At 32.5% G+C, this 22,778-nt stretch overlaps 1 protein-coding gene across 1 annotated transcript; it reads right to left on the bottom strand.

Annotated features, from left to right (window-relative positions):
* Window positions 1-6,147: 6,147 nt before the first annotated feature.
* On the bottom strand, window positions 6,148-18,684 carry LOC127708823 (uncharacterized). Its single transcript, XM_052213978.1, has 4 exons — window positions 18,573-18,684; window positions 14,140-14,211; window positions 11,863-12,039; window positions 6,148-6,297 (listed from the first exon to the last, which is right to left on the bottom strand). Exons 2-4 carry the CDS (start codon window positions 14,183-14,185, stop codon window positions 6,236-6,238), a joined length of 285 nt encoding a protein of 94 aa, XP_052069938.1. The 5' UTR covers window positions 14,186-14,211; window positions 18,573-18,684; the 3' UTR covers window positions 6,148-6,235.
* Window positions 18,685-22,778: the final 4,094 nt, after the last annotated feature.

Raw genomic sequence — 22,778 nt, 5'->3', positions numbered from 1 at the left:
CACCCCCAGTTTTGGTGGGGTTTATGTTGCTCAGTCTTTAATTTTCTATGATGTGTTTTGTGTACTGTTGTTTGTCTGTTTGTCTTTTATTTCTTAGCCATGGCGTTGTCAGTTTATTTTCGACTTATGAGTTTAAATGTTTCTTTAGTAACTTTTGCCTCGCTTTTATATTCCTAATCCCTAATCAATTGCTAATATGAGCAAACGGTAATCACTGTAAATTCACTATTATGAACAAGCTGAAAGGTAGATTCCAAGGTTAACCGTTACCAGTTTTTAAATGTATAATGTTACTACTGGATAAACTTTAACTGGCCAAATAACTACTTTATGTATACTATAGGAAACTGTCTCGCCACTGAAAACAGTTTCCTCAGAATTCAACTGAGTATGCTAATTACACAATTCCAGAAGAAAATCTTCAATACTAATTATTATTAGTTATTGCATTGTTATACCCCCGCAAACAAAGTCGAGGGTATATAGGAATCACCTTGTCAGCAACGAAAATGTATGTTTGGGGGTATAAGTCTAGCTATGTGTACAGCTCTAACTTTAATTTGTAAAGAAACAGGTAAAATCTATTTTTGAATGCATCACTTGCAGTTTTACCAAAACCTTGTAAAAGAGGGACGAAAGATACCAGAGGGACAGTCAAACTCATAGATCGAAAACAAACTGACAACGCCATGGCCAAAAATAAAAAGACAACCTTTGCAACATGGAATTGCATACATATAAAATTAAAAGATAGGTGGTATAATGATCTATGAGACGACTTACATAGCAGATGATTCAAATGCAAGATGTTCATGTTATAAGGTGAAATACCATAGTATCACAATTGAAAACCTCTTTAAAAACAGATGGAGCATACAATAGATATTGAGTCTGAGTATAAAGGTATCAGTTGAGACGGACGGATATAGAAAGCGAGACAGGGATCGCATTTCCGGCGACAACGGCGTCAACAGTTGTTAAGTTAGTTTGACAGGAGCTACTTGTGATAGATCATTGATATTTAATATGAAGTTGCATAACTATCTAGGTTATGGTCCAGCGGTCATGAATTAATTAGCAATTTTTGTCACGCCTTGACGGAGTCAAAAAGCAAGACATAGGTATGCTGTTTCCAGCGGCGGCATCAATAATGTATTAGTTTGTGATTAGGTCAGTTTCTGGGAAACCACTAGAGGTAGGTCAGTAATATATTTGGTATGCAGTTGTATTAGCGTTGGTATATATCATTTCCATGGAGATTATTTGGCTCAGCAATTCTTGGCTGTCCATCATATTGTCTTTTTTTGAGTTTGTTGCCGACAAGAGACGTATGTCTGTGTAAACAGTTTATTATGATATGTCTGAGGAGTTTCAAAAACTTGTGCTAATCAACTAGTGTTATATAAGTTGAAAATAGTACTGTATATATGGAAAATGTATTGTAAGCACCTTCAAACCTATATTTCTTGAAGGATTTCTATGAATTTATACCAGGAATGTCTTTAAGTTTTAAAGATCCCTGATCATTTATTTTAACATGAATTATGTTCCTTGGAAATATAATTTATATTGAAAATTGAACTATAAAAACTCACGTCTACATTTCTTGTTGGGTGTTGTTATTGACGTTTAGATCAGCAATGTCTGGGAAGAGTTCATTAATCAGCACGGATCAACAATGTTTACAAGAGTTAAAATTTAGTATATGGGAACAGTCATGGTCTATTGACTTCGAAACGTTTGTTTAGTTTACTTGTATTAGTTTTTAATAAGGTTAGTTTATATGTCATTGATATTTGGTTTGCAGCTGTATTATTATTGGAACATCACATTTCCATTGAGATTATTTGGCCCCGCCCTCTGAGTCATGGTCTACTGACTTTGAAACTTTTGCTTAGTTTACATGTATTAGTTTGTGATTAGATCAGTTTATTGGGAACCACTAGTGGTAGGTCAATGATATTTGATATGCAGCTGTATTAGCATTGGAAAATCTCATTTCCATAGAGATTATTTGGCACTGCCCCCTCAGTCATGGTCTTTTGACTCTGAGACTTTTGTTTAGTTTAAGTGTATTAGTTTGTGATAAGTCAGTTTATGGGTAACCAAAAGTGGTAAGTTAATGATATATGATATGCAGTTCTATTAGCATTGGCACATCTCAATTCCATGGAAATTGTTTGGTCATGTTTCTCCAGTCATGGTTCATTAACTTTATAAAAAAAGGAGATGAGGTAATATTGCCAATGAGACAACTAACCACCAAAGTTCAAATAAAGCGGATGTAAGCAATTGTAGGCAACCGCACGGCCTTCAACAATAAGAAAACCTATACCGGATAGTCGGCTATCAAAGGCCCTGACATGTAAAACATAAAACAATTCAACTGAGAAAACTAACTGCCTAACTCATAACAAAACAATTAACGAAAAACAAATATAACAGCCATGAACCAACGACAACCACTGAACTACAACCCTCCTCTAACCTGGGACGGTGGTGTAACAGACAAACTATAAGAATCAGTTGAAAAAGGCTTAACTCATCAGATCGATACAAAGCAGAAAAACATCAAACATAAACACAGACTGGACGTGGCAGGGTATTTATCAATCCCTCATCCCTAACAACAAAAAGGACACTAAGTACAGATCTGAGAGTACTCGCAGTTACTGACAGCTAGTCCAAAGCCAATAACAACCAACAAAAAAATTATGTATCTAAGACTAAAATATCAATCAGTACACATCCAACATCGGAGGATTTAATGTAAAAACGTCATTAACAGTCAGCGAAAAACATGACTTTGTGCAATGCCAAAATGAAGATATCGACAGATTGTAGTACTGTTAAAGTGCATATGTGTATAACAAAACTATTTAGTATGATTTTAATTTGCTGATAACATTTTTTTACTTAACTGATATGTTACACTATTGCTATTTTGATTTCAATTATTGCATTTTACTATAAAAATAATAAAAATGTGAGACATTATCTCTGTGGTAACAGTTTATTAATGTGAAGTTTTCTGCTACAGTCAGTTTGATAGGAACTTCTTGTGATAGGTCAATGATATTTTCTTTAAAGTTGCATTACTATCAATACATATACGTTTAACGACTATTTTGAGGCCCTGACCCCTAGGTCATGGTCCAGTGACTGGATGAACTAGTAATTTTCATTGCTTACAGTAGACAACGATATTTTCTATAAAGTTATATTACTGTCTGTTCATCTCAGTCTGTCGACCATTTTGAGGCACTGTCCACTAGATAATGGTCCAGCGGCTTTGAATTAATTAGCAATGTTGCTGTCCATCAGATTGTCTTTTTCTGAATTTATGCCGACAGGTGAGACATATCTCTATGTCAACAGTTTATTATGATATTTCTGAGTAATGTAACTTAAACTGAAAATTTCACTTTAAACACTCGCGTCTACATTTCTTGTTGATTGTTTTATGACGTTTAGATCCTCAACGTCTGGGAAGAGTTCATTAATCAGCACGGATCAACAATGTTTTCAAGAGTTATAATTTAGTATTTGGGGTCCATGCAAGGTCTACATGTCCATCAAACAGGATTCACGTGACCTCAATCTTATTTCGTGGATCTGTGATACAAGTTTTTGTGATGAGGTCGGTTTCTTCTATACTGTCAGTAGAAGGCAACTTTTTGGTGTAATGAATGACCTGTAACACCTGAACCTGAAATCATTCGACAGGCTCATTGGACAATGATTAATTTTTATGGTTTAAGTCTTTTCTCGAATCATTCAATTCGTTAAACTATCATCTTTGACCACTGGATAACAGGACGATTGTTGATTATTGCAAAAAAACATGTAATAGTATTCTCATTTTCATGGTTCAGCAACTGCTTGAAAAAAAATTTGAGATTCTTTTGTCATGTAAATTTCTCACTTATTATGAGTAATAGGATTACTATATTTGCTATATGGGTTCTTTGCAACGTCTTCATGTCCGTTAGACAGGATTCTCCTGACCCTGACCTCATTTCATGGATGAGGGATCAAGATTAAAGTAACGTGAATAGGTCTGTTTCTCAGATACTATAAGCAGTAGGTCAACTATATGGTATGATTGTAAAGGACATGTCAATATGGCAGGTTTCATCTGACCATGACCTCATTTTCATGTTTTATTAGTCAATGGTATTTTTTTTGTGTTTAGGTCCGTTTTTCAAGTGCTATAAGCAATAGGTCAACTATATTTGGTGTATGGAATGATTGAAAGATGTACATGTCGGTCTAGCCAGTATCATCTGACCTTGTCCTCATTCTTATGGTTCATAGGTCAATGTTAGGTTTTTGTTTTTTGGTCTGTTTTTCAATAACTAAAAGCAATAGGTCAGCTATATTTGGTGTATGGAATGATTGTAAGGGATACATGTCTGTCTGTTAGTTATTATCTGACCTTGACTTCATTTTCATGGTTCATTAGTCAATGAAACGTTTTCGTAATTTTGTCAGTTTATCAGATAATATAAGCAACAGGTCAACTGTAGTTGGTGTATGGAATGATTGTAATGTGTACATGTCTGTCTGGTCTGGTTTATCTGACCATGACCACATTATAAAAGAGCATTTATAATGTTAAGTTTATGTGATACTTGTAGTAAAACCTTCATGTTACAGACTTTCAACATGAATTCAATGATAAGTAAAACAGGCGAGACATTTCAGCGTGTGCACTGTTGTTTTTCTATCGGCCAATACTTGAATGAAATTAAATATATTCAATGACACTGCCTGTCAACTAACATGGCTAATGATAGAACATAGGGGTGAAGTGCAAGTTTTGTATATTATCTTGAAAACCGATAAAAAAAAGAGACGGGTGCAGGAATGTTCAGAATTTTGAGATCTACCTTGTGTCCATTTTGATCAAAACTGTTCCCCTTAAATTACAAATTTGACCAATTTCTTTCATTTTTGCATTTATCTTGAACACTATTGTAAATATAGAGATACTTAATAGTAAAAATGATCAGCAAAACAAGATCTTCAAATATTTATTTCTAAATGCTAACAGATTAACAATGTCAAGAAAAATGAATTTCCTCCCCTTCCCCATCACCCAGAGTCACAATATGTTTAAAAACATCATTCGTTACCTGATGACAACTAAACATAAAAAAAAAATATTAATGAAATTTATAAAAGGTTTCCAACCAATTACAGCTTAAACTAAATTCATGTATGGAGCATTTTAAAAACTTAGCTAATATAAAAATAAGAAGATGTGGTATGATTGCCAATAAGAAAACTTACTCTTTACCATATTTAATATTGTCCATTAATAAATAAATTAATTGAATTCTTGGTTTGCTGAATCTAACCGTGTATTTAGATTTTGGATATGGGACCATGAAAGGTAAAAGTCTGATTCCAATTTTCCAGTTCTTTGACCACATCCATTCTGTGTTGGAAATCTATGTTGTGCCAAATTTTTAATCACAATCCAAATTCAGAACTGTATCAAGCTTAAATGTAGTGTTCATACTTGCCCCAACTATTCAGGGTTCGACCTCAATCAAGCTGCGCCCTGCGGAATATTTTATTGATAAATATGTTTGGTGTGGGAAAATATCCGTAATCATCTTAAGCATCCTTCCCTTCCTGATTACCTGAGATCACCCCGGTTTGTGCTGCAGATTGTATTGCTCACTCTTTAGTTTTCTATGTTGTGTTTTTGTAGACTGTTCTTTTTCTTTTGTTCCCTTTTCGTTTTTTAACCATGGCATTGTCGGTTCATTTTCGACTTGTGAGTTTGGCTATGCCTTTGGTATTTCCGCCTCTCTTTTATAAGAAAAATTTCTAACTTAATATGAAAAAAGATATAGAATACAAGATCATTTCCACCACCCCCTTCAAATAAAAATCAATTGGTTGTTCCTATGAGTTGTATCTGACATATACTGACCTCTGATTGTTGATTTCCAATCATGAGAACACTCAACTAACATTGACTAAGTCACAAAACCGGTCATCAGAAATACTACTTCCATTCAATTATGGTTAACCAAGTTAACAGTTGGGATTAGAAAAAAAGGAAGTCGTTTTCATTAACGCCGTTGTCGATCATTCCACTTTCGCATTGGCAAGTTAAAACCATAACAAAAATGAGGCTGTTGTAATTATAACTTTTATTTGGTTGAAAAACTAACAAAATCTACATCTATATATTTTGAAGTAAATAAAATTTTGCCGTTTATCCCGTTTTTGAATCCTTGTCTATATCATCCTTTTTGGGAGGGAAGCCTTTTTCACCTCCTGAAATAGATTGAAAGATGTAACACGTTAGTGAGAAATGTAAAGCGCCTACCAGTGTAAAGCATTCGTTGATAATTAATTTCTATTCGCGCATCCTTCGAAATTATTCAAGAGAAATAATGTAGTTTGGAGGATAGTTCAGCAAAATATATAGACTTGACGTATTTAAAAGTATTATTACTACAACATTATAATTGTTTTTTTCTATGTTTTGTAAATAATATCACCAGAGATATATACATATGTTTCTAATATTACCAAATAGCAAAATGAATTTTTTTTAATGGTTTGAGTGAAATTTGGGAATACATACACAATTAGTAAATATAGATATTAATTGTCTGAAATTGATGGATACTTATAATTCCACCAACATGGTATTCAGAATTAAGAGTATGGCTAATCCTGATTGGTCGATGTGTGCGTACCCGGTATTTTTTATTACTAGAGACTTCGTGCACTCTGCATTATACCTGAGGCAAAATAATATATTTTCCTTAGCCCTAATAGAATTGAGATATCTTTTCGACGCTAGGATGAGACACGTGTTTTTCAGCGCAAAATTGATAGGCGAGATAGATAAGTACAAACTACGTTTAGAAAAGCCATAGGAATTTATATTTTTTTGACAAAAAATACTGTTCTAATAATTTTTATTTAATTCTAGCAAGGTTTCGTTAAACAAATCAACTTTCTAAAGTCTGTATCTCGAAAAAGGCTACCATTGTCGCCTATGGGGAAATTAACTGTTTTTCCAATCTATATTCACAGCCTCTTCTCATGTACAATTAGATATGTAGCCATTTATTTTGACGAATAGGCTTATCTTTGAGAGATCGAGTTTTTGTCATAAAATAATGGTTATTTTCACATAATATAAAAATAAGAAGATGTGGTATGACTGCCAACTCTCCACCAGAGACCAATTGACGTGCTCCAAAGTTAACTATGGATCACTGTACGGCCTTCTATAATGTTAACCATATTTCACGGTTTACTAATCATTCGGTTTTTTAACTTTATTGATAAATTTAGTTTAACGTCATAGTACAGTTAATGCCACAGGACGCTAGCAAACAATAGCAAATCAATTCATAGTTACTTGCTGTTTCATAAAGGATCCATCTATGGAGTATGACAATATTCAACGAAAATTAGATCACCCTGTCTTACATTTTGGGTGCCTTTGACCTAAATTAAATGTAATTCAAGCCTTAAATACTATGTGACTACCAATCATTTAACTTGGACTAGTGATGCATATGAGAGAGCATCAACGTCTCCATAAAAGGAGGTCATTCTGATATACATTTTATTGGTTGCTGACTAAACATTGCAAGACCGAGTTCATTTTAATATACATTGAACCAGTACCGAGGAACTGCAAACGAGGATTAACTAGTGTTCAATCAGAAGTTGGTCACTGTGACCTACTTTTTCGCTTTGACGTAAATTCAACGTCCGATCTTAGTTCACGGATACGAAATAAGATACCAACATGTACTTGTACCTAGTCAAAAATTATTAATTAAGGATAATGATCATTAAATGCTTAGGCTATGTCACAGATTGCGTTAAATTTTATACAACTGTTGGACGTTGTACTAAATGAGAAAAATAATAAATTTGACTGTTAAACTTGCTAATATATTATTAAATGAAAATCATGAAAATATTTGTGTAGAATATACATTAAATCTATCAAAAACGTTGAAGATTTTATTTTACAAACACCTTTCGTTAAACTCAGTACATAGATTTTTCTTAAAAATCAATATGTTGTTTCCAAATAAATTTTCCTTTTTAATGATGTCAATATTTATTATGGTCACCTACTCGTTTTGGGGTGTACAAAATTTAATCAGATTGTTGTTGGCCCCAAAACGCTAAAAACGTCAAAATAAGCGTAACGTCATCTCGTAGTTCATCTATAATACGTCGCATTTCGGCGTTTTTCCCCCCACTTACAACAGGTTAACAGAATTGGTTGATACACCAAAAATATTAGGTCGTTGACCCTATCATTTTTTTTTATGTCAAATCAAGTTAAGTTTTCCGGCCGTTATAGGTTTGCCGATTTGATACGTACCAGGTATAGTTGGTGTTGTGTTCGAGGTATCATCTAATTCAACTCAATTCAAACTTTAGTGCTCTACCAACTCACTTATTTTCCACGTGATCCATGATTCTTTATCGATTGTTTATCAAGTATCAAGTCAACGATCGGTAAACTTCGGCAACAATCTCAAAACTTAATTAGCAGCTAAAGTTTTCGATCATGAATTGTCGATTATACGTTATGGACTCGTTATAAATGTTTAAAAATGTACATAGCGGACTTAATTTAGTATATTTGCATGCATTGGTTTAATAATTTTCTTACATTAAAGTTAAAAAAAAACTCGTTTCATATAATTTTAAACATTCATTTTATATATTAAATCACTCTATCGTTAAAGTTACTATACCATCGCTCGACCCATAAGAGCCCCCGGCTTGCACCTTATATTAGAATAAAGTTGCATGTATGAATGAGGTCTTGTAGCATGAAAAAAGAAATCATATTTTATTATATCATTTGGGAAAAAGATTGACATTGACAAAGGCCATTTGCTGAGTCAAAAAATGTGTCATTTTGATCATTCCGTCTAGTTCGTTTATTACTATCTTTTACTATAGGGTTTTTGCATGAATAATGGTAAAAATCGTCCAAAGTAAATTTTTATATTGCACGAGCTAGTGGGTGAAATATATAATCTACGAGGGAATATGTTTACCAGTATTTATGCAATAACCCTTTTATTGTATAGCAAAGCTTGAAAAACTGTTTTTTTTTTGTCACTGATGATGGCAAAAATTTGAAGCTAGATTTGCACTAGTGCGGTATGAATATTTTATACTTTCATACTTTTGTAAACGTTCTATGGGAATATAACGTTGCTATACGATGGTTTTTGTACCATTACAAACTGCCAATGTGATCTCTGGTATTAAAAAATTAAGGATCATTCTCCCCACTTGGTAAATATTTGTCGGTAATTTGTTTATATTTTTCATGGGATTTAACCTGAAATACCCGACCCTCTAGGTTTTCTTATCTTCCTCACTCGGCTTACAGCGGAAAATATGTAACAAACTTTGTGTTTTAAAAAAAGGCCATGTATCAAAATTCAAATTGCAAATTTAAAAAGAAAAAAAAACACCTAGTCTTGCTGTCATGCAAATTTTGAACACGATTATTGTACTCAAACTCAGAAATCAACCAATCAAAATACTGGATTTGGTGTTTCAAAAACAAATGTGTACTCCGAGTACTGAGTAAAGTGTTATGACCAAGCGCAAAAGTCCGATCGAGGGTTTACAAGATTTTCCATACGAAGGATGCCAAGTGAATACGAAATCATTCATAGCTCTCTGCAAAATTTCACAATATGTAGCACAATGGCAAATTTATTATTTTGTTATCAGTTATCGAAATAAAATGTTAAAAGGATAAACAATGACTTTCTAAAAAAAACAAAAAACAGGCAAAAACATAACAAAAACATAAGACCCTCAAATAAATGTCCGAACACAATACAAAGAAAAAAGAATGAAACCATCTCAGCATTAAATAATAAAGGCAGTTCATTTGGTCAATAGGCAGACTCTGTATACATTAATTTCCTCATTAATCGGATGAGTATAGTCTATATATGCGCCTACATCTACACCATTTGGTTTGTTGATATAGTGACCTATTCACGCGGTTCATTCCTATCACTCATTTTAAACTAAGTACCCCGAGCTTGAATAGGTTGGGATTCCCACCGTTCCAAGTTACTAGCGTATGTACTACGTTTACAAATGTACCAACGTTTGAAACCTGTTTTACTGCATGAAAAAAGGTGTTGGAAGTGATTAAATCTGTTTCTTCAAGAGTAAGTGTACATCAATTGTTTATAAAACTGACATGTAAATGTTAATGGTCGAATCTAAATATTTATTCTCAAGTTAGGACATAAAAGATCCTGAACACAGCTATCATGATATAAAGAATAACAATATTTAAAAACATTTCCTTTGAATATTCTTATTGGTAGGGAGAGGGTTCCAATAACTGGGTCCCGTTTAATTTTATCCTTTTGTTTAACGTAAAGCAACGGTTGACAAGCATAAGCTCACTAAGACCTTTGAGTAAGACTTAACAATTTGTGCTATAATTTAAAAATAGCGTTGATTCGCTAAACATACTAGCGAAAAAATAAAAAAAAAACAATTTTATTAGATATTTTGTGTTTTATATAAAAGCAAAGTACCGCAAAAATTTATTCCAAATTAATATCCATAAATTTGTCCATTCTTTTCCAAAATGTTTTGCACGTCGCGAAGAATTGACAATATTCATTAATGAATTTGTTGTTGACTTATATGGGAATGTATTAGACTGCTTTCTACGTTAATTCACATTTAATATATAACTGATAATTTTGAGAGACCTATAAACACACAGTCGTTTATATAAATTGCGTTTTACAAACCTTGACTGGTGTATACCAACACACAGATAATAATAGTTTTACATTATTAATGAGGTCAATTTTTTATGTTAAAATGACTCTTATTTTTTCACCCTTTCTAAACACCTATCCAACAAAAATTGTCAATCATTCATTCTATATTATAATACTAATATCACAAGAAAAAATCAGATAGATTAGAAATAAGCTTTCTATTTTAACTTCTTTATGACTCTGCAATTTCAGGAGAAATAAATCTGAACTACAAACCGTTCGCGCAACGCATAATCGAGTACACCCAATATTGTTTGCTATGAACACAAAAAGAACCCACATGATTAAGACCAAGGTGCAGCTTAACATCCTCCAAATACTTTTGATTAGCATTCATACAACAAACGTTGATATTAAGTATATGCATCAATTATTTAAAAAAGTTGAATGACGGCTCCCAGTAAGTTCTACGGTTGGTACGGTAGTAAATCGGGAAACCTCTATTGATGGACCTACAACCATATTGTTATAGTTATCTGGTTCTTTTCTTGAGATCAATTCTCTTATGTGTACAACTAAGCGTTTTCACCTTCACTCTATTCGTTTAGTCGAATCAGAGATCTATATTTGAATAGATTGACAAATATCTTGATGTGCCCCGTGGTTTTCTAAATGTACTATAGAGTGACATTATCGGCAACTTTGATTGTCGGGCAAATTATCACTATATTTGTTAGATTTCTTTGCCTTTTTTGTTTAAAATATTCAAAATGTACTGATAGAAAATATAGAATTTGAAAAGAAATAATAAAAACTGGTATGCAAAATAAAATAAACTTCATGCAAGGCTAAAAGAAACGAAGAAAAAACACAGTTTGCACTAGAAAAAAAAACTGAAATTGCATGCAAGGCCTTTTGAAAATTAAATGTGTGTAGCAATATAAAAGGAAACACATCACAACTTAAAGTCTTTGAAAATTAACATTTTGAATCAAATAAACATATTGAAAGACCGAATGAATTTATTTCCAAAAGATAACCATAATTTTGTTCTGATATTTTACAAACTTACGACAATTGAAACAGTAACATTTTCTGCGGCCAGATCCAAAACGTTTGCAATCTCCTCCCCTACACTTGTATTTTCTAACACAACAATTATGACATCCACAATCGCAATTACCCTTAAATCTACCACGTCCTTCACAGTGCGTTTTTGAACATTCTTGTTGTTCTGTTTCTTGCACTACTGAAATGAAACATTAATCATCTGACTATTGCTGAATTCTTGTAAATTTTGTACTTTCCAATTACCAATGGGGATATCTCACAGTATGTCTTCGGTGTCTAATATTTTCTTTTCTTTCAACTTTCTTCCTTTTTACAATTTTCGAAAAAAGAGTACGCGCCGTAAGTAACTAACCACCTATTTATATTTTTGGAAACGGTAGATCCGACCGTTTAATCATAGAAAACATTGTTTATCTGCTATATGGAATAACTATGTTATGCTGTCTACAGATTATAAAGGGCATGTAATTATGTGATAACCGGATACAGGCGCGGATCCAGCCATTTTGAAAAAAAAGGGGTGGGGGTTCCAACACATAAAACAACATTAAACGTTCACATGATAAAATAAAACAAAAACAGAAAAACCTAACATAATCGAAAAAAGGGGGATTCCAACTCAGGGAACACATACCTCCCTTCCTGGATCCGCCAATAGGATAACTCTATGAGAGGTCTCAATCAAACATGACAATATGTACAATACATATATGTACTGTATGGGTTTGTTAATCATCACAATGACAAACATATGTCACGTCCTTACTTGTATTGTAGATGGTACTGTGAAATTCAGTATTAAGGCAATGACGTTTTGCGATTTTCAACTATTCATTTCATATAATCATTACTAAGTGTTAGATTGACACATGGTTACTGATAGGTTAATTTAAAAGAATTATACTGACCCAGGTACAAAGTCTAGGTAGTTGTAAATTTATGTGGATCTTTTTGTGCATAAGCTAAAACTCTGCCGAAAAAAAATTACAAAGATAAAAATTGATCTTTTTTAAGCATTGATTTGCATCTCCGAAATATCATGGCTCTTTTAATTCACTTATTTGTCACGTGCTCCACATGCTCTGTGTTGATTGTTATCAAGGTCACGATCTGGTAAACTCGGCAACAAACTCGAAAGTTAATTAGCTTACGATTAACAACACTGAATGAAACATGGCGATAATACGTTCTAGACTCGTAATAAATATCAAACAAACGTGCATACAGGACTTAGTTTAGTATATATGCATGCATTGGTTCAATAATTTCGATAATATTAAAATTACAAGAAAGTCGTTTTATATGACTTTAATTATTTTATTCATGAGATGTACTAAAATAAATAAAGTCGGACACACCAAGCACTAACACTTTTTATTTTTTTTTTACTAAAAACCCTTGAAAACAGACTTTACAAATTGATCTTAAAAGACAGCATAACTTCAAAAACTTTTCATTTGTTTGTGTGTGTTATCTAAGGTAATTAGTCTTCAACCTCTGAATTTTTCGTCTGCCCTTCCACAAAATATTTTATTAGAATATTTTTTGGAACTTTCGAAAATTCCCCACAACCGATCAGACAATAGTTTTCAGTTGACAAAAGCCCTAAAAGTACATTAATCGATGCTTAATATCTAGTAGATACATTTGTCTTTTTAGAATAAAACTGTCTTGTAAGAATTGTAATGATGCTATATTGATAAATTTGTCAGTTTTCAGGAGCGTCATCCCTACAATTGCTTACAACTCATGAGGTGGCGTAATGGGGAGATAATTTTGACGAAGTAGATTCCTGACCGTTTTGTACCATAGAACTAAGGTTGATTAAATGTGGTATGCTGATACATCAGGGGTTGGAATAGGGGGCATATATCAGAGTCAGGTCACTCTGACCTTGAATTTGAACTTTAACACCATGCCCATGATGCAACCCCATCAAGTTTGGTTAATCGGTTAAAGATTTACGATACAAAAGATATGAGCCGGACACTAATTAGATAAGGTTTTACCATCATAGGATCAAAGGTCAAATTTATGGTCAGAGTGATCGTACTTTGGTATATGACAGACATCAGCCCATGATGCAACTGCATACTAAGTTTAATTAACCTAAGTTTACTGAACAAAAGTTATGCACCGGACACGAATCGGAACAGACAGACGGAAGGACGGACGGACGGACAGTCGGACATGGTGATTCTAGTATACACCCTAAACTTTGTTTGCGGGGGTATAATAAATAGAAATACTACTACTTACAAGGTGAGTTCAAACTTACCAGCAATAACAAGCACAATTATAAGGAATATTGCAATCTTTCTCATAATGTTGGATGTTTCAAATGTCAATCCTGAAAAAGATCAATATATTTCAAATCGATTGAATAAACACATTTTAAAATGAACCACCCTATACGAGTAAAAGGGTGTATTTTATGTTTTTGAATATGATATTCTTTTCTCTATGATTCTCAATTGCAGTATTTACATATTTGATAAGAACACTTGGGTAAAGTGTCAAAGTAGTTATTTCCATGGATAATGCAGGTGGATTTTAGTTATGAAAAGTAAACTTTATAACCTGATATTTGGGTTTAAGATGGCGCTTATTTCTTGTAAATAGGTTAAGACCTCAAACTTTCATTCAGTCACTGCGATCATTTTTAAAGGGGCATTACCTTTAAATGAGACATAAAAATGAAATATGCTTTTTTTTCTTTCTTTTCTTATATAAATCAATACAAATCACAAAGTTTTATACAATATCTACAACATAACACATGCAATCTAACATACGTACTGATTGTTAATGATTGAAAAATAAAAATGACTGATTGTTAGTAATTACAAAATGATTAAAAACAAATATAGAAACATGATTAGTAAAATGCTCCGCTGGGCGTAGCTTGATACGACCGCAGATGTCGAATCCTAAACAATTGGAGCAAGTATTGACACAACTTTCCAGCTTGATACAGCTTTCAAATAGGATTGTGATTAAAAATTTGACTCAGCAAAGGTTTCCGACACAGAATTAATGAGATCAAAGAACTTAAAAATATGAAATTGGACTTTTACTTATTTAATGGCCCAATATCCAAAATCTAAGTACACGGTTAGATTCAGTATATTCAAGTTCACTAAGAATTTAATTTAGTTATTTATTAATGGAAAATATAATTAGTTTTTAAAGGGTTCACTTCATCAAAAAAATAGATAAATAAAGCATTCTGAAAATTAATGTTTACAGAATAACAAACAAACCTACCATGAAAGTTTTTCCAAAAAATTTAGAAGAAAATGAAAAAAAAAAATAATTTTCCAAAATATCATTCCTCATCAAACTTCCTTCTTATTATTTTTCAAAATATCTAATAATTAACCGTAAAATTCAAACTGCATTGATACCTAATTTCTTCTCTAACATTATATTTGATGCTGCATCTATTTTTAACTCTGACTCGACTTACAATTTCTATTGATTGTGCAATACATCTCTGATTTGGATTGATATTAAATATTTGACATAACATAGTTTCTGACAAAGAATGAATGTGGTTTAAGAACTTGAAATTTTGAAATTGGACATTTAGCTACCATGGTCTTATATTTAAAATCTAAAAACATGGTCAGAAACAGCATATAAAAAAAACAAGAATTCAATTTTTGATGAAATCAAACAAACTTCAGTTTTGAACCCTTTGGATCTCAATGTGGACCAATTTGATAACGGGGACCAAAATCAAAAATCTAAATACATGTTTAGATTCAAGAACCTCTTGAATTCAATTTTGCTAAAATCAAACTAAGTTTAGTTTTGGACCCTTTGGACTTTAATGTGGACCAATTTGAAAACCATTCCCAAAATCAAAAATCTAAATATACACGGCTAGATTCTGCATATTAAAGAACCCCAATAATTCACTTCTTGGTGAAATCAAACAAAATATTCAGATTGTGGATTTGGGGCACGATAAAACAAAATGCAGTTCATTTTCTATTAAGTTATTTCAACAGTGTTGATAGAGCCTTTAACATCTGGGCAAAAGCTCAAGTTTTCTTGATATTGTATTTAGTTTCCGTTCATATCTCCCAGTTTCTATTCTCAAACTGTGGTTACTCAGCCTAAATTTTGTTAAAGTTCTTCTGCTATTAACATTTGTCACAGACCGTATTGCCTTGTTTATGAAGTTGACAATGCGTTTCCGTAGAGTTTTAATTATGAAATCAAAACAGAATACAGGTTCGCGGAAGTTTTACGTCGTGCTCTTCAAATTAAAAAAATATGATTTTCACCCAAAATATACCATTTGGAACAGTTGTAAGAGTTGCAGTATATGAAGAATAACAATAATTTTCTCGAAACATTAATTTAATTTGTAGTCGGCTCAAAACAGGATTGAATAATTTGCATAGACATTGAGATTCCTTTCCTGTTTTTGTAAACATTTTTATTTTCTCGGACATTCTCTCTCTCATATGTAATTAAATGTATTCTGATTTTAGGACCAATAAAAAAAGATGCAATTTTCATATGATATTTATATTTGTTTTTCGTTTATTGTTTTGTACATAAATCAGGCCATTCAATGGTTTTCTTGTTTGAACTTGTTGTCATTTCGATTAGGTTTTTTTAATGTGATTCCCTTCTATAGACGATATCGCAATTGTTAAATAGATACTTATATGTGAGTTGAAAGTATGGCTTCCCTGTAGAAATATTATTAAAACGGGATATCACATTACGTAATTAAAATTTTTATAAAGCACTCAAAACTTATTACCGCGTATTTTCTTTAATAAACATGTATAATTAGTTATCAAAGGTACCGGGATTATAATTTAATAAGCCAGACGCGCGTTTCGTATACATAAGACTCATCAGTGACGCTCAGATCAAAATAGTTATAAAGCCAAACAAGTAAGAAGTTGAAGAGCTTTGAGGATCCAAAATTTCAAAAAGTTGTGCCAAATACGACTAAGGTATTCTATTCCTGGGATAAGAAAATCCTTAGTTTTCCGAAAAATTCAACGTTTTGTAACAGGAAATTTATAAAAATGACCATATGATTGATATTCATGTCAACACCGAAGTGCTGACTACTGGGCTGGTGATACCCTCGGGGACGAAACAGATATCAATAGTTTCGATTCACAGATAAGCCCAGCTACTGCCCTTACATCCCGCCTATGCATATGTTTTGGCAAATTTTCTGCATTAAGGTAAACTTTTCTTTGATTGTTATCGGTGCTTTACCTCGGATCTTTCTGTAATGCAATAATTGAGTCTAGGTGAAACAGTCATTAAGCAACTGAATTCGGAATTTCAACTGACTTCCATTTTTTTCACTTCAGTCATATAGTTTCTCAAGTATTTATACATTCTTGGCTTTTAAATTTTTGTTGTAAGCGTTCATAATGAAGGTTAATTCGCAAACTGAGCGCTTCGGACGCACCACATTTACGAAGCTTTTTGAAAACTGCGAATACACTTATTGTCACTTAAACCGGTATCGTTCTGCCGCCTCGTTATTTCTTTAAAAGGTTCAAATTCAGGGCATTGGACCGCCATAATATAACAAAGAATATTATAGAAAAGAGCAATTTTATCAATAATAGCAATAAACTTATAGTTTATCTATGTTCAAATCTTTTAAATCCAACAAGAAGGTACATGATAAAAAATTAGTGCATTGCATGATCTTCAAGCGTCTCCTGCTATGCATGCTTCGCGCGTCATGTAAATCCACAAATGCATGACGTTCAAACGGAAATTTTTGTATAGTATTTACGTTGAATATATGATAACGTTGAACTGAACAGATTTTGTTTAAATGAGAATTTTTAAGATCATAATCAGAAATCGAAAAAGGACAGACAACATATTTATAGCATACCCGCTACTCTCCAGAATTGGCCGAGTTTAGACGAGTGATAGCATAACATGCTGGCAACGGATATTCAACCATCGCACATTTTGATTGCGCATGGCATAGATTTTTTTCTATATAGACATGTATTTAAATAAAAAAATTAAAATACATTATAGCAACATCTGAGAGCTTCAGTATCTCTTGTCACTAGATTTTTAAGAAAAAGGAAAGGCAAAAAAAATAAATTAAACACGAGAAATAAGAAACTTTGCTGATTGTTTTCGCAAGTTCATTTGAAGTAAATAAAGGCAACTATAATTCAAGTAAAACGATAATAAAAAAGGTATTTATTGGCCAGTATCTGTGTGAAATATAACGATTTGCATTACTCGAGTTACCGCTCTAGATTATTTATCTATATATATACGAGCTGTTCGTAAGTAAAAAAAACATGCCCCTTTTCATATGTTTATATCTAAAAAAATATAACCACACGGACCCCTCTTAGTTTCATCAATTTGATATATTAAACAATTCTTAATCTTAAATTTCAGCTGGCAGCGTGAATGCTTAAGATATTTCCATGAATGAAAACTTTTTGGTTCCTTCAAAGGCCATAAGGCGAATGATATCTACTTCATGAACTAAGTTATAAAAACAACATCAACATTTTGTAGATGAAACGATGCCGGAGTGGTCCCTTTATCAATGCTATGACTACAGGCAGTCTTCACCCGATGTGAAACTCATCTTAAAAACTGTGAAAGTAAAACAAAATGTGGCCCATTATGAGACACTAGTCTCTTTACTTGAAATATATATATAACTATATAACTCACGCACATACAGTGAAGTTTTAAGTGACTCCTTAATTATTTTTCCACAACAAATTAGGGTTTTCCTTGCGCTACAGTAATGCACATTGGTTTACCATACAAGTCTTTCCCCAAATATGACACATCATATAAACTGCGCAGAATATTTATACTCAATTCAAAAAAAAAAATTAATGGTAAAACATGTTGCTACAATCATACTTGACTCATTTCGTTATTCGTTACAGATTTTTCAAAAATGTTTTAATATAAACATGTACTGCATCCTGTTTTTTGTGTTAAATATATTTTAATATTATAGTAGGTTACCCTAACACGATTATGTAGATTACAACTACAAATATTTATGTTATGTAATAGTAGTCAGAAGTGTTTCTTTAATTCAAAGTCTAAGCTCCGCAGTTGACAGTAATTCGTCATAGATGTTCAACAATCCATTCGGTGACATCGGAAATACCTCGGCCTTCCAAACGTTTATGCAGTGCATGCATAAGAGTTAAGTTCTTGCACTTAAATATTAGATGAATTCGTCAGATGCTCGTTTTTTTTCTAGTTTTCGAAGAATGTCACCTGGTGAAAGACATGTAGTGATGCTAATCCGGCGACTGCGTTATTTTTATGTGAATCTCCGTATTTCAGAGGGTGGAGGAGTTTCAGTATACAGATGTCTTCTGACACGAAGTTTCCGTCTTAGATATGACCGTTATCCTTGACCTCGTTTTTAAAGTTCAATCACCATTTAGGAACTGTAGTTTTTTTTTTATCTCCTGATTAGACTGTTCGATATGTATTAAATTTGCTGTATGGTTGTTTTCTATATGACCTGTATTATATAACTACTAGTAACATTATCCCAGTGGATTAAACTTTCCGTCTTTACCAACATGAAGAACTATGAAACAAAAATAGTGGAAAGTCAAAAATTCTCATTCGAGAACAAAGTCAATATTGTAGTGTATTTCTGAAGAACAATAAATTCAATTTTATAGCTTTAGACGTTTTAATTTTGACCCTTTTGAATGAACCATATCACAACTTTGCCTTAGAATTTATGACCAAAACAAAATTTTGACAGTGCAATTTCTCCCATCTCTTTCCAAATCTCCTTGTTAGCTTCTGTTATGAACATGGATCACGAGGGGATGGATTGGGAATGAGGTAAAATTTACAAGCAATGCCGAGAACTGTCCATATTTGGGACTATCGTATGGTGATTTGTGGGCAGTATTTTGATGACAAAGATACCCGTATACATCTACTTGAGTATGGGGATGTCAAAGATACACGTACACTTCTATTAAGTACGGGAATGAAAACGTACGATAAAGTACAAGCACTTTTAACACACAAATAATTCATTGTTCTGTCACGTTTTGAAAAGGGACTGGCAGTGATGAAGGCCATTAGTAATGCCGAAATATCTGTCAAAACGATTTCATTTCATCTTGTTCGTATGTATTTTTTATCTTTTATCAATATCGTTGGACAAACCTTAAGACTTTTATATATTATATATATAGATACATGTGCATGTACGTCAGAAACGGTTCACTTAAATTTTTACCTCATTTTTTGGACCATGGATCAACGTTACGTTAACTTGATTGTGTATATTTCTTACAAACTGTAAGTAATGTCATTATTTGATTATATCTTGTATAAAGAATGATTGCAAGGTGTAAATATAAAAATGGAGAGATGTGGCATGATTGCAAATGAGACAACTGTCCACCAGAGTTAAAATGAAGTGGTAGTAAGCAATTAGAGGCAACCATACTTCAACAATGAGAAAAACCCATACCGTATAGCTGACTGTAAAAGGTCCCGACATGAAAAATGTGAAACAATTCAAATGAGAAAACTAACGATCTAATCTATAACAAAACAATTTACGCAAATTTAATATGACAGACATGAACCAACGTTTAACGACCACTACGGGTTCTTAACTTGGGACACGAGTATGTTGAAGCTAAATTTCAAATTTCGGAAATAAAAGTTTAGTTCAGTAAAGCTGCAAACTGTGTACACAGTGTGCTTCATTGGTTTATTCAATTGTGATAAGAGATTCGCAAAATACTGACAACTTAAAAAAAATCTGTAGAAATTATGCAACATATTGAAATGTATTATTCGTTCGGAAACAAACAACTAAGAATATCTAATGAGCGTCCCTTAATTAGATCTTATCGGTAGCAAATTTTTGTCCTTCACTCAGCGGGAATTGAAACCACTATTCTGTGACATCGTTTATAAAATTGTATATATTTGTTTTATTTTCAATTATTTATAGTTGTGACAGCATGCAATTAATACTTTCATTTACACTTTGAACATTGCCTATTGCTGCGAAATAACATGTGCACTGATAGGCCTATTGATTATTATGTTTGCCTTTTAATTTGTTATTCTTGTTTTAAATACATGATCTCTTTAGAGCATCAAAGTAGAAAATATTTGACAAATCCATTTAAACATACATTTTACTTAAATGTCAAATATTTGCACATTTGTTTAAAAGCTGTAATAAGATGTCAATTCAAATGTAATAATAATATACTTTGAATTTCTTTTTCGTGCAGAATTGTTTTGTATGGGCAGCAAAAGGTTTCAAATTTCATAAAACAGCACGGAAAATAACTTACAATAAATGAGGAGGTAGGATGATTTAAGAGCCATTATATGGCCCCTGAAATTGCAAAAATATGGACACTTGAAGTGAAGAAAGGTCAACATGATGTCATAAACAAGTCGAATTGAGGCTATCTTTGACTCTTTGTAGTACTGTAAACCAACTTGTTTTCGCGAGCGTTTTATTTTTCGCGACTTTCGAGAGTAGAAAAATAATGTGAATATTGTCGCGAATATGTAAAATTTGATCATTCCTTATTTAACTACATCAAATAAATTTGAAAATCGCAAAATGTAATCGCCGCGAAGTGGGTTAGAAAGGTTTGAACGCGAAAATTAGTTGGTTTACAGTATTGCACTTTAGAAATTTGAAGTCTCAAGCAAGTGTGTACATAGATGATATTAGGTCAATGTCAAAAAAAATATAAACTTTTTTGTATGAAGCTGAGAAACTGGGGAAGGGCGAGGTTTTACCGAGTAAAAGTTTACATTTTTCTGACATTGACCTAATATTGTTTTTATACTGCAACTTGAATTAATACATTGATAGCTATTTAAATTGTAACACTAATTTCAAACTCATTTTCGTCCCTTAATGAACCCCTGATTGTGGAAAAAGTGATCCATGATGAAATTGACATTGCACAAAATAAAGCTGTGTTACTATATTTAGAAAATAAACACAACTAGTTGCAGTATAAAACACAATTCAAATCCTGAATACTGATGTCTTACAGACTTATTATTTTTTTCTGAACATTTGAATGATCATGTTATTTGGTAGATTTGTATTTTCTTTATTTTTTGAATTCAAGGGCCAAAAAGTGGCCTTACCATACCTTCACCTTTGACAGCATAAATCGTTCTTGCCTTGCAGGGAAAAAAACCAAATACTTTTTAGTAGGCAATTTGATGGACTGTGTGTATATGAAAGCGAACATGACTTAACCGAATAATTTTTAATTTTTTTCTTTCAAATTCTCTATAGGATTAAGCACGGTTTTTCCTAGAGGTTATATTGGTGTAAACTGTGTCCGACTATCTCACAACTTGAATAAGAGTCAGTGACTAAATCGAAATAGTGCACGGTGTATAACCGCCGTACACATTTCCGGAACTTGAGTCGCGCGTTATGAAACGACAAAACCACAACAAGCTAAGCGGATCTATATACAATATTAAAAATATAGCTTATTTATGTACACATTTAATATAAAAAAAAAGGATCGTACACGATGTACATATGTTTTGTTCTCAATTAACATGTTTATTATGAAATTCCAATTTTAATTCTTGAAATGACTGTTTTAAAAATGCACGGTAAAGAACTGTCATAAAATCATTTAAATATTTATACAAATAATTTCACATATCAACTGGTGAGTGTTATTTCTCCAGAAAATAGCCATGATCTTTATAATGTGTTTACTGTATACGTCAATTTGTCTTTGTGCGTTTTGATAACTTTAATGTATCGTTCGTTGGAGAAAATATCGAAAACACCATATACTGTCTTTATTGAAACACTTATCTTTTAGATATCTGATCAACTATGTACTGGCTTCCGAAGCTGCATAA

This window comes from Mytilus californianus, unplaced genomic scaffold, assembly GCF_021869535.1.
Source record: "Mytilus californianus isolate M0D057914Y unplaced genomic scaffold, xbMytCali1.0.p SCAF_1, whole genome shotgun sequence".
Taxonomy (NCBI): domain Eukaryota; kingdom Metazoa; phylum Mollusca; class Bivalvia; order Mytilida; family Mytilidae; genus Mytilus; species Mytilus californianus.
This window is presented reverse-complemented; position numbering and strand designations above follow the sequence as displayed.